The sequence below is a fragment of the Glycine soja genome, chromosome 18, assembly GCF_004193775.1.
Source record: "Glycine soja cultivar W05 chromosome 18, ASM419377v2, whole genome shotgun sequence".
Classification (NCBI taxonomy): Eukaryota; Viridiplantae; Streptophyta; class Magnoliopsida; order Fabales; family Fabaceae; genus Glycine; species Glycine soja.
Genome location: NC_041019.1, coordinates 1473795 through 1492130, shown reverse-complemented (window position 1 = coordinate 1492130; position 18336 = coordinate 1473795). Strand labels below are relative to the sequence as shown.

The 18336-nt window shown below is 32.9% G+C and overlaps 3 protein-coding genes across 3 annotated transcripts; all 3 read left to right on the top strand.

The window, feature by feature from the left end:
- The first annotated feature begins 889 nt into the window (after window positions 1–889).
- Window positions 890–3880, top strand: LOC114395441. The gene is made up of 2 exons (XM_028357224.1): window positions 890–1275; window positions 3261–3880. The coding sequence occupies exons 1-2, from the start codon at window positions 1056–1058 to the stop codon at window positions 3341–3343; spliced, it is 303 nt and encodes a 100-aa protein (XP_028213025.1). The 5' UTR covers window positions 890–1055; the 3' UTR covers window positions 3344–3880.
- A 3645-nt stretch (window positions 3881–7525) lies between these two features.
- Window positions 7526–11179, top strand: LOC114397689 (aspartic proteinase-like protein 1). Its single transcript, XM_028359864.1, has 10 exons — window positions 7526–8083; window positions 8169–8307; window positions 8926–9164; window positions 9284–9511; window positions 9616–9754; window positions 9827–9897; window positions 10020–10119; window positions 10247–10307; window positions 10411–10482; window positions 10695–11179. Exons 1-10 carry the CDS (start codon window positions 7803–7805, stop codon window positions 10925–10927), a joined length of 1563 nt encoding a protein of 520 aa, XP_028215665.1. The 5' UTR covers window positions 7526–7802; the 3' UTR covers window positions 10928–11179.
- Window positions 11180–17165: 5986 nt separating this feature from the next.
- Window positions 17166–18336, top strand: LOC114395900 (heavy metal-associated isoprenylated plant protein 23-like). Its single transcript, XM_028357768.1, has 2 exons — window positions 17166–17535; window positions 17914–18336. Exons 1-2 carry the CDS (start codon window positions 17367–17369, stop codon window positions 18216–18218), a joined length of 474 nt encoding a protein of 157 aa, XP_028213569.1. The 5' UTR covers window positions 17166–17366; the 3' UTR covers window positions 18219–18336.

The window sequence follows — 18336 nt, the reverse complement described above, 5'->3', positions numbered from 1 at the left end:
TATCACAAAAATCAAAACATTTTATCTATTTAACTATAAGATATATTAGTCGTCACCCCTCTCCCCCTTTGATATGAGCAAAATCATGCATCATTCCCAATTCGCATACTCATGGATGGATCATATATTACCTCTCGTTCTCTAAAAATACAGAAGCAAGGAGTTTGCGCACCAATATTTGCGAGAGTCCTAGTCATTGTAGGTGAGAGGCTATATGACTCAACTCCACTCCACCGTATTATATAGATAGCTCTAATAGATACTTGAATATTTTCCAAATACACACACGTGATTTACATGAGGACTATAAATTTAGACCTTTACATCATATTTTTTTAATAAAGAAAAGATTAGAAAACCCCTCATTAATCTCTATATCCAGAAATGTTAATAACACTATTATTAGTTAAAATTTATTAAAATTTATAAATTTTTGTGAGTCTCATTTCTTATTTAATAATTTTTTCTTCTAATTTTTGTAGTTTTTAATAATTTTTAACCAATGGAAAAATATGTGTTAAAAAGAGTGTGTTGCTAACATTTTTTTATATTTTATATTACTAATCATTAAGGAAAAAATATTAAGCAAAATGTTTTTTTTACAAAATAAAAAAAAGAAAGAAAACCTAGACAAACATTGCCTAAATACCCTTCATGAATTGTCAAATTCCATCGATTATGTTCTTAAACTTATGTACAAATAATCCAATGATCCAATCTAACCCAATTAATTTGGATAAGTTTTTTTTATTGAATCAAACCTAATCCAACCTTATAAAACCTAATCATATTCGGGACGGGTTACATAATACCGAGTCCGATGAAACCTTTATATAATAAATTAATATTATAAAAAAAATAATATATTACCAATTAATTAATTATTCCTCCCAGAGGATAAATCCTATCGCGATATCGCCCCCCACTATGTCTACTCGACTACTCCGACTCCGCGTCTCCCTCCGACGGTCCGGCCCTCCTTCCGCGCCACTGCACTCGGCCTCTTTGTTCACCGTCGTCGCAGCGCTAAGGTCTCCGCTCCACCTCGCTCTCTGATGCTTCGCATCTCCGTCCCTCCGCGCCGTTGCGCTCGCTCCGCCTCTTCCTCCCTCGCGGTTGTGCGACTGCGTGACTGCGTCCTTTCTCAGGTCTCTGCTCCGCCTTTCTCTTTGGCGCTTCGCATCTCCATCCTCTCTCAATCTCTCTGCGCGACTGCGCTACGCCGGCGATGCTGCCGCAACCTCTCTGTCACTCTCCTACGTCTACATGGCACTGGTAGACAAAATGCTTACTGCATATTTAACTGCATTATTGTATTAATAATTGGTACATATGAATCGATAGATGATTTTTTTTAAGAAACCATCACTGTGGTGAATGTGTCTGAAACATAATTTTTTTTTTATTCTTTTGATGTGGTTATTAAAATCTGTACTTATACTCTCTAGGTGGAGATATTTTACAAATTATTCAGCCTTTATCTCATTTTATGATTACCTTCCTGATATTCTCTTACAGCATATGATAGATTGCTATATTGTGACTGCTTTGTTTGTATTGCTTGTTATAAATGTGGTTTTTTATTTGTCTTCGACTCATAAAAAATTATATTTAGGAACTATCACTGTGGGGAACAGTGTGACAAAAATCTGGTATGAATATCAAGAAATACATTCTTGGTTGATGTAGAAATAAAGAGATAGTACATGTTTTAAATAACATTATTAGCAAAGAAAATTTGGATCACATAAGGATATGAATTATGATCAAATGATACTAGGTACATGTGGCTTTTCTAATTCAAGAGTTTCAATGAATACAAATTAGAGACAAAGATGAGATTCCATAGGAAATCAAAGCATACTCATCAAATGACAAGGAATATATATATAGTTGTTAGAGGTTAGAACATGAATTTGGAATTTGGATTTGTGGAATAAGTTCTTGGTAATAAAATTCCTAGTCACTTGTCTACTACTAAGTAAGTATTTGTACAACTCTAAACAAAGTATAATGTTCTTGCCACATAAGAAAATATATAGTTGTATTAATAATTATGCTTAAGTGACTCATTTGAGTGTAATTTGTAGATGTTATTCACTTAAGAAAAAATATATAGTTGTATTTATATTATTATTCATTATTTTTTATATGATACACGTTGTAGACTTGTAGTTGACGGTTGTTAAATTATTAAATTTGACAAATGGAAAATAGAAGTTTTATTGGAAGTGTCAATGTCTTAAGTCCTTTGCCACCGTTTACTCCCTCTCAATGTCCCCTACTGAACCTGTAGCAGCTGGTGCTCCATCACAATCAAAACAAAACAAGTGCTGGAGGTTCCCACACAACAAGGGTCGCAAGCTCTATTTGATCCCCTTCTGAAGTGTGGAATCATTTTGATAGGGTAAATAATGATGCCTTTTGCAAGTATTGTAAAAAATGCTATAAGGCTAATAGTTCTAAATATGGAACCAAAAACTTGAACAAACATTTAGCTTCATGTATGAAAAACCCTTTAGGCAGGTTGATGAGAAATAAAAAAACAATTATTGTTGGAAAGAAATGTGAGGGTGACCCTAATGCTCTTAGTGTGAAATTTGTTGATTTCAATCAAGAGAGAACTATTATAGAACTTGCAAAGATGATCATTACAAATGAACTTTCTTTTAAATTTGTTGAATATGAAAGGTTTAGGAAGTTTATGGAAGTGGCTCAACCTTATTTTAATATTTCTTCTCATGTGACTATTGCTAGATATTGCATTCAAGTGTTTAATAATGAAAAGCAGTTGGAATGCATATTGTTTGCAAATAAACAATGGTTTCACTTACAATTGATACATGGACATTAATCCAAAATGTGAATTACATGTGTGTGACAACTTATTACATTGATGAAGTATTTAGGTTGCATAAGAAAATACTAAAATTTTGTTTGATTGGTGACCACAAAGGTGAAACCACTTGGATAGCCCTAGAGAATTGCCTGAAAGAATGAGGGATTCAAAAAATTTGTTGTATAACAGTTGATAATGCAAGTGCTAACAGTGTAGCCATTTCATATTTAAGTAGAGGTCTTAGTGTTTGAAATGATCATACTTTGTTGAATGAAGAGTTTATACATATGCAGCGTTCAGCACATGATAACTGGGAAATTTGGGTTTAATTGATAGTCAATTTTGACTAAGAATTCCTCTACTTTACTGTTGTTTTCAATGAAATAATGAGGATTTTAATATCATTTTGATTCTTGATCAGCAAGATTCAAAAGAAGGAAATTACAAGTGCCGGAGAAAAAATTGATGCAAAAACGTGAAGAAAAAGTCTTGAAAAAAAATTGAAGATGGAGACAGCTTGTTTAGCATACAAGAAAGGCTTAGCGCGTCGTCTCACTTAGTAGTCAGATCAAGCTTAGCGTGAAGAAGATTCATGAAGAAGCCCAAAGGCGCGTTTAGTGTGAATCTCGCGCTAAGTGCGTGCTTGCTACCATACTCGCTAAGCCCAGATGCCGTCGCACTTAGTGCGTGATCACCGCCATACCTGCTAAGCCCAGAAGGGCGCTCTTAGCGTGAGATCGTGTGAATTTTAAGCTACCTTAAGCAAAAGGAGAAAGACACACCGAAACTTAGAACTCTCTCTTGAATACACCCAAAGCCTGAACATCTCTAATAGGGGAAACCCTCCTTCTATAACCATTCTCTCCTTCTCTTTCTTTATTCATCCCTTTTCTTCTTTTACCTCCATCAACCCTTAAAGTGTAAAGTCTCTCATGGTAGAGGCTAAACCCCTCATTGTTGAGAGCCTGATAGACCAAACTCTTGTAATGTAACTCTTCCTTACTATTTATTTAATGCAATTTCAGTTCTATTGTTCTTTTATGTGCTTTATTATTATTGATTGTGGTTTAATCACCCATGCTCATGTATTGTTTAGGAGATAATGCATTTGAAAATGGTTGTTTCCTAGAGAATTGGGAAAGAACATCTAAATGAAATCATGTCTAGGAATAGAATGATGTTTGTTTAGCTTATTTCATACATCTTTAATCTTAATATGATTTACTATTTTATCTTTGCAAAGGAATTTGGGAGAAAAAATAGATAAATTAGGCTCTTGATGCGGGGTTCCAAAGATAGAATATCATAGTAAATGCGAGTAAACACGGGGATAATATTAGATAGAGAAAAAATATTAACATTGTAGCACAAGTAGTTTTGGCATGCTAAGTTTCAACACAATTGCATTTTGAAGTCATGTTTTGCATTCAAATTATTGTTTATTTTCTTATCTTCTTGCCTTTTACTAGCCCTTTAACTTTTCACTCTCAATTCTTTATCTCTTGTTTGAAAATTTGGGTTTACATTAATTTAAGTACAAATAAAGCTCCTGTGGACTTGATACTCAGACTTTTATTTTATTTTATTACTTGTGACAATTTAGTCCACTTGCCAATGAGTTAACAACACACATTTTGAATTTGATTGTATGTGATGGGTTTAAGGAAATTGACTCTTCAATTAGTAAAATAAAGGTTGCATGTAAGTTTGTGAGGTTTTCTCCAAGTAGGTTGACTACTTTAAAGAGGTGTGCGGAGGACGTTAGTGTAAATTCAAAGGCAATGCTAACACTTAATGTGCCAACCAGATGGAACTCCACTTATTTGATGTTAGATGTTGCTGAAAATTTGAACAAGCTTTCAATCGTTATGAGTATGTTGAGGCTGCATATGTGCTCACTCTTCTAAATAGTGAAGGAGGATGTCCTAAAGAGATGGATTAGAAACGTGCTCGTGTGTTTGTGAGTTTTTTGAAAGTTTTCTATGATGCAATTTTTTTTTCTGGGTCACTCCACTTATTTGATGTTAGATGTTGCTGAAAATTTGAACAAGCTTTCAATCGTTATGAGTATGTTGAGGCTGCATATGTGCTCACTCTTCTAAATAGTGAAGGAGGATGTCCTAAAGAGATGGATTAGAAACATGCTCGTGTGTTTGTGAGTTTTTTGAAAGTTTTCTATGATGCAATTTTTTTTTCTGGGTCACTACATGTTACAGCTAAGAATTTCTTTAAGAAGTTGGTTACTATTCAGAAATGCCTAAATAGATGGAGGCATGAGGATGATCCGGTGATACAAAAGAGACAACTAATATGCAACTCAAGTTTAACAAGTATTGAGAGAGTGATCAGATTAGCTATCTTTTATTTGTGACTGCTTTTCTTGATCTGTGTTATAAATTTGATTATATTGAGTTTTGTTTTAAGAAAATGCATGGTGTTGACCAAACCAAAGAGATGCTGAAAAAATTGGATGATCTTATAAGAAAAATGTTTGTTGAATATGCTTCAGAACATCCTATTTCCATTGATAGTAGTAATTCTAGTACTTTGGCTTCATACCATGCTTCACAAGGTAATGCCAACGATGTTGATGAGGATGAGGATTGGGACGACCAATTTAGATTGAAAATGAATAAAAAATGTGGTGAATAGCAAAGGAGTGAGTTGGATATGTATTTAAAGGATGACAATGAAGATGACGGTCTTGGATTTGACATTTTGGCATGGTGGAAAATGAAAGCATCCAAATATCATGTTATTTCTTTCATGGCTAGAGATATATTGGTCATTCTTATGTCTATTGTGTCATTTGAGTCTGCATTTAGTACAAAAGGTTGAGTGCTTGATCCATTTTTGTAGTTCTTTAAGTCCCATTACTGTTGAAGCTTTGATTTGTACCCAAAATTGACTCAAAACTAATAAGCAAAATGTCGGTGATTTACGAGTTGAATTAGATGAAACAAAAAAGATGGAACTAGGTATTCAATAATAGTTTCTTTTTTTTTTTCCGTTTGTTTACAATATGAATATAAATTGATATTATGTTATGATGAACTTTTTAAAACATTTTTTAAAGTTGTATGGTTTGACTTTAAATAATGTTAGTGTTAGGATTACTACTTGGACTATTCTTAGGAGTATTAGTATTGGGAGTTAGGACTATTAGTTCTTAAGGTAATATTTTTAACTTAGTTTATGATATGATTTCTTTTTTGGCATATTTCTTTTTTCTGCATAGCATAATTTAAATTTATTATTAGTATAATAATTGATTTTGATCTTTTGCTTACCGTGTTTCTATGTGTGAGGTTGGCTGGTTGAGCAATTGTCTGACATTATCACTATATTGCAGTGTTTCTATTGTAGTATTATATATTTTTTGGGATGATTTTAAGTTTATTTTGTACTAGTGTGTACTTTATAAGATTACTAAGTTTTCAAGACAATTTGTTATCTGCTTTATGGTTGAAATTTGATTTAGTATTATTTGCTTTATAAATTAAATGTTTGTTGGTTACTTGTTTTCAATTTGATTTTATGATGCAGTTAATATGTGCATTGAAATTGGTGGTTAATTTTTTTTATGCAACTATATTACAAGTAATTGTATTGTAAATTCTAAAAAATATTTTAAAAAATTTAAGAAAATTATTTTTGAACTTTTTTTAATAACAAATCCATCTCGATCAAATTCATTCATGATCAGATTAGGTCGATTTAAAAAGAAAAACACACAAATCCATCCAATATTTTTTGTTTGGATTGGGTGACGGATTTACACAGACGCAATCCAAGGCGTGAACACCCTACTTAAACTTACCTTCACATTTTGGACCACCCCACCTTTTTGGGCCTGTTTTATTGATTGGAGCACTTGTGCATTGGTTAGCTTCACCTATTGGTTGTCTCAGTCTTGTCATCCCGATTCATTGCAAACGTATTTGATCTTTATCATTAAACATCATTGGCGGCACAACCTACGATTGTGAACAGAATTGGAGATGGCAGAATAAGAGAACACGACAAGGGGAAGAAAAAATGTTTTTTTTTTTCTTTGGAGAAAGAACTTAAGATTCCACAGAGTGCAATTATAACTATTATCTTGAAAATTATCAGTTGAGTTGAGATCATACTAATATTACATAGAATGAAATTACTAAATATTAATCGTTATTTATTTTATTAATTATTATTATAATTATACTTTATCTTTTAAAATACGTCTCCTTCACTAAAAGTATTAATTAGTCAAATTATCATGTCTCAGTTGTTTTCTTCAATAACTTTAGATTTCTTTAAAAACAATTAATGTGTTCAGCTGTTTACTTGCAAGATTTCTTTTTTCGTGTGTGAAGCTTTATTCCTGACCCACACCACATAATGTGATTATTTACTAGATCTAGGCATTTATTTTATTTATATAATGAAACTAAATACTTAAGAAACCTTTTGCCTTGTTTGTTTGATTTTTTATTTTTTATTTCGTAAAAGGAAAGGAATAATAATAAATGTGGGGGGGCCCACAGTGGCAAAGACAAATCGACATCGGCAATAAAAGGCCGTTTCATTCTCAAGCACGTAAAGACATGGTGGGGCCACCGCGCGTGACGTTTCGCTTCGTCGCTGCAGTGTTGCACCCTTATTCCTCCTAATCATCATTTACAATAATCACTTACTGTTACAAACACTAATCATACCACTTTCCTTTCCCCATTAATTAAGCACTTAGTAACAGTCTAATTCCACCCGCAACAAAATGCGCTAGTTTTGTTTGTTTGTTTTATCCACCCTCACTCTCACTCTCACTCTCACTCACACACAGCCACACAGGGACGAAACGATACGATCCATGGCGATGATGATGCACACTGCGCACCCTCACCTCACTAATTAACACTAATCGTTACTTAAATCAGTTAAAACGAGGCATCAGAATAAGTGCAAGTGCCAGATCTCGATCTCGATGCGGTGGCGGTTGCTGCTTTTGTTGCTTTTGGTAACGGCTCGCGCAATGCCGGTTCCGATCACGTTTTCCGCCCGCCTCGTTCACCGCTTCGCCGACGAAATGAAACCGGTTCGGCCTCCGACCGGATACTGGCCGGACCGGTGGAGCATGGGCTACTACCGGATGCTTCTCACCGGCGACATTCTCCGGCGCAAGATCAAAGTCGGAGGCGCACGCTACCAGCTACTGTTTCCTTCTCACGGTAGCAAAACGATGTCGCTCGGCAACGACTTCGGCTGGTAATAATAATAATAATAATAATAATAATCCCTAATTGCTCCCTTTTCTTCGGTTTGAATCTGATAATGCGTCTCTGGTGATTAGGTTGCATTACACGTGGATTGATATAGGAACACCGAGCACTTCGTTTCTCGTGGCGTTGGACGCAGGGAGTGATCTCCTTTGGATTCCGTGTGATTGCGTACAGTGTGCTCCATTGTCATCGAGTTACTATTCCAATCTGGTATGAATATCATACCTAATCTATTTTTTTCTTTGATTTCTCTTACTATGTAGAGTAAACTATGATTAAGCATAACGAGGTGTCACATTAGTTCTTCAAACTAAGGAAAATTTAAAATTAGTCCAGGGAGTTTCTAGTTGTTTCATCTTGAGATTTTGGTCTCTTAAACATATGATAATATTATCATTAAGTCACATATTTTTTTATAACTTTGGATTAATGCGATTGGCGGATTGCAGCTTCAGGGACTTTTTTGAAGTTTCTTAGTTTTGGGGACTAATGTTTATGTGACTAGGCTTTATACTTTCAGGAACTAAAATGTTGGTTTACTCTACTATGTAACTTGTAGTCTCAATATCTTAAATGTAATAAAAATAATAAAATATCGGATTATATTAGCTTGTTTTATTGATTGTTTAACAAATAGTTAATCATGCGAATTGCAAATCCTTGATTGGATAAGGTTTCAATTCGAGTTTAATGTGACACTAACACAAAACATGGTTCCTTTCTGAGTGTAATGGTTCAATGAGGTTTAGAATCTATAACAGGTTTAGCACTTATTTCCAGTAATTGATTGGCAGGTGCTCCTTCACATATGGGGCATCTATTATGCAGGATAGAGATCTGAATGAGTATAGTCCGTCTCGGTCCTTATCCAGTAAGCATCTATCTTGCAGTCATCAGTTGTGTGATAAGGGTTCGAATTGTAAAAGTTCACAGCAGCAGTGTCCATACATGGTCAGTTACTTGTCGGAGAACACGTCGAGTTCTGGATTGTTGGTTGAGGACATACTGCATCTTCAGTCAGGCGGCAGTTTATCAAACTCATCTGTTCAGGCTCCAGTTGTTCTTGGGTGTGGCTGACTGCCCTGTCTTTGTTACTTCAACATCACTTTCCCTGATGATGTATTCTTTTTTTAATTAAAAACAAGTTTCCTGGTTTTTTCTCTGACGTCAGTTTTGTTGAATGCAGGTGTGGTATGAAGCAAAGTGGTGGTTATTTGGATGGGGTTGCTCCAGATGGCCTATTAGGTTTGGGGCCTGGGGAGAGTTCAGTTCCAAGTTTTCTTGCTAAATCAGGATTAATCCACGATTCTTTTTCCTTGTGCTTTAATGAAGATGATTCTGGTAGAATATTTTTTGGGGACCAGGGACCAACCATCCAACAGTCTACTTCATTCTTGCCTTTGGATGGATTATAGTATGAAATTCTGTACTTTAAATTAGTTTACAATGTTTCACTGCACTAAAATATACTTTAGAAAATGGTGTCACAGTGCTAATTATGATAAATTTCCTGGTCAGTTCAACCTACATTATTGGAGTGGAGTCATGTTGTGTTGGGAATTCTTGTCTTAAAATGACAAGTTTTAAAGTGCAGGTTGATAGCGGGACATCATTTACTTTTCTTCCTGGTCATGTGTATGGAGCAATAGCTGAGGAGGTACTTTAGTTTTCTAAATTCCATTAATGTAAATTTCTGCTCAGTCTTTTAATATGATTTTATTTGTGATAGTTTGATCAACAAGTAAATGGTTCAAGATCTAGCTTTGAAGGATCTCCTTGGGAGTATTGTTATGTTCCCAGGTGAGTTTTCTGGATAGATCTCTGTCTCTCTTCCCTCTTGCGTTGGTGCATGATTTCCTAATTGGTAGAATTTTCTGGTCTCTTTGATGGCTTTATTTATTTATTATTCTTTTCTGAGACAGTTCGCAAGAGTTGCCAAAGGTTCCCAGCTTAACTCTCACGTTCCAACAGAATAACAGTTTTGTGGTCTATGACCCCGTATTTGTATTCTATGGCAATGAGGTGGGTGTGAATTAAGTGATCCTGGACTAAAATTTTGACATATAATTAAAGATGTTACAAGAGACTTCATTATAAGAATAGTTGTCGGCTTGTAGCTAAATTAGTTAGATCGGTCCTTCCTGTGCAGGGAGTCATTGGATTTTGTTTAGCCATACAGCCAACTGAAGGAGATATGGGAACAATCGGACGTAAGTTAAATATTTTCCTTATCAAAGTCTACTGATTACCCATACTCTGGAATATGGTATTAAAAGATACTTTGATCTTAAAACTAATAAATTTTTTTGGCAGAGAACTTCATGACAGGATACCGTTTGGTATTTGATAGGGGAAACAAGAAGCTAGCGTGGTCACGCTCAAATTGTGAGTCATAGTACTTTGAGTTTATAAGCTAATATATTTTAGCTTTAGTTCTAATCATTCTACTTAGGCAATGAAGCTGACTTCTTGTGAGTTCTTGGTCTCTTAACCATTTGCCTGGTGCTTGATGCAAAGGCTTTTTTCTACCTTAACACTGTTCTTCCCGTCTCCCTTTTTATTCCTTTTGCTTATATACAGTCTACATGCATCTGTAGGTCAGGATCTGAGTCTAGGCAAGAGGATGCCCCTTTCTCCAAATGAGACTTCATCAAACCCATTGCCTACAGATGAGCAACAAAGAACGAACGGGCATGCAGTTGCTCCAGCTGTTGCTGGAAGAGCTCCCCACAAACCTTCGGCTGCTCCATCTCGGATGATTTCATCGTGCCGGGTACATTGGCACTGCTATTTGTTTCTTCTACTTCTACTTGTGTCTGCCCTTTACTGAGACAGACACGTTCTTATTCTTATGTATCTCAACTAGCCTGTCTAGATAGAGTTATTACATGTACATCCAAATATGTATCCATTTTGTCCTCCTCCTAGCTTTGTAAGTATTTTAGATCTTACACCATCCAATGCTGTTATTTTTTTGACATTGCCAGCATGTTAGATTCCTAACACGTACTGGACCATTATCTGTTAAACCCGCTTTTGCTCGGGTGAGGTTATGTAAATTAATATGCCTGGTGTTATCCCATGACTGCCTTTTAATTTAATTCATTTTTTCAGTCAACTAATTTATGTTACTTGGTTGATTTTGTTTGAAATTCTAGGGGACTGTGAAATACCGTGTTGACTGTTGAGTATGACATTTAATTTTAAAATATTTTCTATAAAAAAAATCCGAATCTAGTACATTTGAAGGGTGTAAGTTTTTTCTATTTTATAGTAGTATTTGATATAATAACAAAACTTAAATCATGTTTCTCAGTTTTTTTTAAAATATTGTAACAATTTAAATTAGAGTTTTAGCTAACCTTTAATGCTAATTGTCATGCGAATTATTGAGACAATTAATTATAAAAATGTCAAAGTGAAATTTTAAATAGCCAATAGCCTCATGTGAAGCATTTTGCATTTGCTGCCTCGTAATTGCGTTCATTTAATTGCTCTGAATAATAGAGAATCCTGCGCTTATTTATCTAAAAATCATGAAATCATTTTGTCGTTTTGTGCAAGAACATCATATTGATAATCAGGGGCTAATGTTTCTAGCTAAGAGAGCTAATTACTATAGGCTCGATCAGCACGAGTTGTTAGCGAATCCACAATGACTGAATAAGAAGGTTATATTTCGGCTTACTTAAATTTTTGATAATGGACATACAGATCATTTTTAGATTATTATTTAATATTTATTTTTTAAAGTTAAGTATTTTAAAAAAAATTCAATTTTATTTTATTATTTGTTGTTAGTTGTCTTTAGTGAAATGATAATGTGACATACAAAATGTTACGTTATCACACCTTGTCACGAATATTTTATTGTTACGTTATCACTTTCAATGACATATGACCGAGTGGACGTGATTATGATTAATGACATAATAAAATAAAACTAAATTTTTTTTTCTAGTAGGTATTTGAAAAAAATGATTTTTTAAGTAATAATTTAAAAATGATATGTTTTTCAGGTATTAAAAATTTATTTAAACAATAAATAATTAATATCTCACTGTTTGATCTTGTTGGTTCAATGTATGTAACATGTTATGCCTTCCTTCACTCTTCCTTTATTATTCTCTGGATCCAAAATATATATCTCAGTGTTTGATCTTGTTGGTTCAATGTATGTAACTCAACTTTTTAATTTAATCTTTAATATTATTTTATTAATTTAGTTCAGCTGATTAAATATGATAAATTGATAAGTGTTATTGTGAATTTCAAATAGTACTTTTTTTAATTCTACAAATAAAAAAATATCTCATTAATTTAATGTATTTCTTATTTTGAATGAGAAATTATCTTAAAAAAAGATAAAGTTTTTTAAGTCTATATAAAAGTAAATTACATATATGCTCATCAGGTTATTTTAATTAATTTTTAGTTTTTTACACAAACTTACAAATATTTGATCAAATAAAAGTGTTTGAGAAATAATTTTTTCTTATTGACTTATAAGATTTACTTTTAAACATAACTTAAATTTATGATTACCATTTTTATTTTTATTTTTAATGAAATAATAAAATTTATCATTTTATTTGAAATTAAATTATTTATTTTTATAAAATTTCTCCTTATCATTTGTTAGCTAAAAAATTATTTTTCAGATTGATTTAATTAAGTTTTTCATACCTGGAAAATAAATTATTTTCAAATTACTACCTAAAAATTCATTTTTTGTCAAATAGTTATCTAAAATTTTTTTATGTTTCAATTTACCAACATGTTATTGTCACAATCATCGAAGATGATAACATGAGTATGAGTTATCCATAACAAGACAGGTTGAGGCAACACTCCGTATGTCATATTACCACTTGATGAAAAATAAATAAATAATAAAATGAAACTGAATTTTTTTTTCAACTACTTGATTAAAAAAAATAAATATTAGCTAATAATTTGAAGACACCCATATTTCAGGTATGAAAGTTTTAATTAAGCATATTTCAATACGAGGAAGGTTTTATGTAGTTCAGGGGAACTAGCAATACCAATATTGCTATTGGCACAATCCCTCTTAGTTTCAAATATTTTTTTTTTAGCTTGTCCTTCCCACGAAAATATGACTCCGTTAAATAAGTCTCTAACAAAATTCTATTTTCGTTGCACACATGGGGTAAAGAAAAAAAAGCAAAAGAAATACGATTTCATTCTATTTCCATTACAGACAGTAGCGTGTAAAAAATGATGCAACAGAAATACGATTCAACAACAACAAAACCTGCAATAAAATCCAAAAAAGAGAAACAAGGGTGCTTGATCTTGATGGGGCAAGGTGCTGTGTGGATCAACGAATTGCATGGAGGGGGAGGATGGCATGCATGTGGATTGACAATGGGTTGCGGAGGGAGGGATGGCGTGGTCGTGGATTGACGACGTTTTGTGTGGGGAGAAGGGTGGCGCTGAGGGAGGGGTGATGCAGTCTAGGTTGGTGTAGGGGCAACGGTTTTGGATATGAGAAGGAGGGAAGGGAAAAGAGAGGGGGTGGAGGAATTTGGTTAGTGGGCAAAATAGAAATTTCAGAATTGATAGTTTAAATAACAAATATAAAAGTGAGAATAATTCTTCCCTTAGTTTAGTTTAGTAATTGTATCGGATGATGTACCCATATTTTTCATGACAAAATGAACTACAAAAATATATGTCTTAGATGCTAATTTTTAGTTAAGAAAATGTAATACATTGTTTATCTTTAATTAATGATAAGTGAAACATCAAATCAAAGTAAGAGATGTAATAGATCGATTGGCTTAATGAGTTAAAGTTAAAGAAAATTGAGAAAATAATATATGTACTTGATATAAAGGTTTCATATACTGTCATTTAGTAGGTGTTTGTTTCTGCATCCGTCTTCAATTTTACATGTGTTACCCAAAAGTGACAAAATTCATTAATCTCATTAACTGAACAAATGTTTTTTAAATAAAAAATAAAAGCAAAAACAATGAAAATTACTTTAATACCCTCAATTCGAGTGGGGAAAATTATTAGTAAAATGTTACTTTTTTTAGAGAACTTTAAAGAATAAATTATTTCTCAATTAAAAAAAAAATACATGCATTGTATTTAGTCCTGTTGTCGTCATTATTGTTTTTTTGACGCAACACTCTGTTATATATTCCATGCCACTGTGACTGTAAGCCAGCTGAAATTTGACTTGTATTCATTCTTAAGCCAACCACAACATAATTCATTGGACTACTAGTTGACAACATAAAGTGAATTCATTGGACTTGTATTCATTATGAATGCCACTATATCTTCTCCAATGATGTTGCAACCGAAGATTTGATAAGATACTTAAAGTACAAAATACTATATAGTAAAATTATACAATAAAATATGCTAAATAATCAGAAGCTTTAATTCTCCAACAATGGGAATGGAAAGAAACTATATAGACAACCGTTATATATCTGGTATAGATTCTTAAGATATCTGGTGCGTGCATGAGTTTAAACATTAAACTATACTAAACACTTTCCCCAGCTTCGTGAGTTCCCTTTATATTGTGACTGGCCTCAACATTTGGTCATCCTTTAAACCCAAAAGGAAACAATACATACACACTAGAGAAGACGTGTAACGATTTCTATTGCAACTTCGGTCTCAATTTCCAAATTAAAGTCGTTCGTTCCTTTTATGATAATCAAAGAGTATCTACAATCCAAAAGCTAGCAAGAAGAAAGCACATGAATATATCAATGAGATGTTTTTCAATTCCGTCCAAATTAAAGTTTAAACATGAGACGAGCTTCATAAAAATGCAAATCCCTTTTGTCATGTGTGTCCACAGCAAGTTTCTAAAAGCAACAATGACCAATTTATTACTAATCAAAGTTTTATTCCACGTCTCACGTCTGTACTATACACTTGTTTATCATCTTTTTCTGCGTAAATATAGTATGATTAAACTTTTTGCTCTCTTTGATCTCGAGGTAAATTAATACTAGTACAATTCATGTCCTTTTCTCAACTAATCAGGGGAACATTAACGTTAAATTTACTTTTGAATGAAATGCTTTCAGTTTCAGCGAGCTTTGAAGTGTTTAAATCCACATATAATTGATTTTGGGTCACTTTCAATAAATTTCTAAACAAGGCACTTAATATAAGAAATAAACAAATCCAACTTCTCTCGTAAACTAAAATTAATTTATACGCCTTATCTTTTAGGAAAATTAAACAAAAAAACTATTAAAAAGTTATCATACATGAGTTAATTTTAAGTTATGAATTTTTTTATTTCTTGTAAAAATTCCAAAAAATAAAATAAAATTTAACTTGTGAAAAAATTGATTTATCTTATTTTATATTTCTTCTCTTGTGAATTATTATTAATATGTTAATGCAAATGAAACTAAGCCTTTGGTGTATACCTCCGGTACTTCAAAACTTAAGCACATACTTTAGTTTAGGGTGGTATCCTGACGCATGCTTCTCTTTTCTGTTCTCACCCACACTTTTCGTTGCATTTTCTTATTTTTATCTTTTCCTTATCACTCTACTTTTGTTTTCCAAAAGTGGGACTGAGCTTTCAGCAGTTTTGCTAATTGAAAAAAAGATTATTTAGTGGGTTAGTTAAATTAATGATTCAAATTGCTTCTTTTGGTTCCCTTTATAGAAATATCTTAGAAACAGAAGCCAAAATGTCACCTTTATCTTATCGAAAAAGTATCAATGAGAATCAAATATCTCATATTCAAACAAGATGGGAAAAGAATTTAAAAGACGAAACTTCTTTGGTCAATTGGTCTAGTAGCTTGTGTTATCGATGATAACTACTGAGACAATTTTCTTTGTCTAATGGAATTCTTGAACCATGCATGATGAAATTAATTATGACACTTCCAATAACTTCTTCGTGACTAAGCTAAAAGAATTTGCTTACAAAATAATGCTTCATACTTTTAGATAACATTAACAAGTATTTATAGTGAAAGGTCGAAAGATTTTAGGAGAAAGTGTTATGAATATTGTCACAACGAGTCCAAAGGGTATCGCTAAGAGAGACGATTGAAATATTTTCTTTTTAAAATCAAGAAAAATGGGAAAACTCCTTAATGTTAGAAGACTGAAATTTAATTAAAAATATGAGTTTGGATCATGAGTCTGGCTAAGGAATGATGATTTTGTGAATTTTATTTTAGTTTGATAGATAATTTCCTTATTATCTTTTTGCAAAGTACAAACTTGACATATATTTGTGAGTTTGATTGGCCTTAAGTTGACTGAAATTTTATCAATGGAGAGGGTAAAAGGCTCATAGCCGTTGCAATATGAAGGATTATCTTTGTCAATGGTGCTAAATGCTTGCACTTGCATCACTTCAAATACAATCCCCGTCATTATCTGTTCCACATTATGTTGTTCATTCGATCGGATATGTGCATGAGTCGGTGGAAGCTGCTTTCAGTCTTTCACTTTCGTCCTCAATAAATTATTGCTCTTCAATAAGAGAGTTCTCAGTATTAGCTGTCATTTGATATGTCCATTTCTTTTTACATATCAAATAAATAACTTTGTCAAGTGTCAACTGAACCGCAAGCAGTACCATTAATTTTTACTATTTACATATATATTTGCGAATGAAAAAGGTGATACAGGAATGCGTTCCTTCTTATCTACTTTCTTGAACCCCACGTAAAAATTTTCTCCGTTAAGAAGTTATAATCCGTTCTAAGGTTCTTTATTCACTGGCGTAGTTAGGGACCACTATACCTTTCCATTCATATCATTGAATCTGAATGGTGAAAAAGCCTATATATAATTGTGTGAATAACTTTCAAAATTCTGGTAGACTATGCTGATGTGAATTAATCTTGATTTTAACTAAATTTTGTACGTTTAAATTATTTTTAAAATTATGATAAAATTAAAACAAATAAGATTAATTTTTACTTCTACCAAAATCAATTTTAGTTAGATGTGGTAAAAATATCCCAAGGTAACTAAAAAAAAGTTCTTCAAAGAGCAGCATTGGTTTTTAGATCATTAGAAGGTAAGTGAGTGAGGAATATTTTTCTGTTTTGCAAGAAAGTTCCTTGTAACTTCTTGTGGTTTTGGACCTTGCTTTTTCTCTATATAAATTCTTCTCCTACGCTCCCACACCATCAATGATGTTCAACCCATCTAATACCTACTAATTTTCTCTACTCATCAAGAACTTCCCAGCTTGCTTTCATATTGGTTTTGATATTAAATACACAAAAATGGGGGTTGGAGATTACTGGTCTGATTTAATGGGAAGTGGGAATGGCAACCACCAACACAACAACAAGAACAAGAACAAGAAGCAATTACAGACCGTGGAGCTGAAGGTGATGATGGATTGTGACGGCTGTGTGCTCAAGGTTAGGAAAACTCTCTCTTCATTAGATGGTAAGTGCTACGTTTTCCCTCAATTTTATTCTCAAAATCAGCTTCCATGGGTAGTGTGCCATATTATAATTATAATAATATATATAAAAAAAGCTAGCACAACCATCTTTTATGTTAAAATTTGTTGAAAATCACAAAAAATGTTTGATATGACTCTTTATTTTACGGTTTCACTTATAATTTATAATTTATGGTTTTCAATAAATTTTAATTAATAATAAATAATATGTTAAAACAAAAGTGTTAGAGAGTATGTTATCAATTAATAGTGTAATATTTTTCTTTTGGTGAAAATTAATAGTGTGATATATTAATTATATAGCATTCAACACGTATGAAGGTGATGAAATTAACTAAAAAATGGTGGTGTAAGTGTAGGAGTAGAATCGGTGGAGATAAACAGGAAGCAGCAGAAAGTAACAGTAACTGGTTATGTGGAACCAAACAAGGTCTTAAAGAAGGCCAAGTCAACAGGGAAAAAGGCTGAGATTTGGCCTTACGTGCCTTTCAACATGGTGGCTAATCCATATACTGTTCAAGCTTATGACAAGAAGGCTCCTCCGGGATATGTGAGGAGAGTGGACAACTCTGCTGCCACCATAGGAACAGTGACAACAGCATATGCAGATTCATACACCACCATGTTCAGTGATGAAAACCCAAATGCATGTTCTATCATGTAGACACTAGAGTCTAGAAAGATTATTATTATGAGAAAAAATAAATTAAAAGTAGTGGTGTTTTACTTTTTTCTCACGGCACTGTAAATTTTCAAGTTTTAAATATATATAGTTTGCTTTA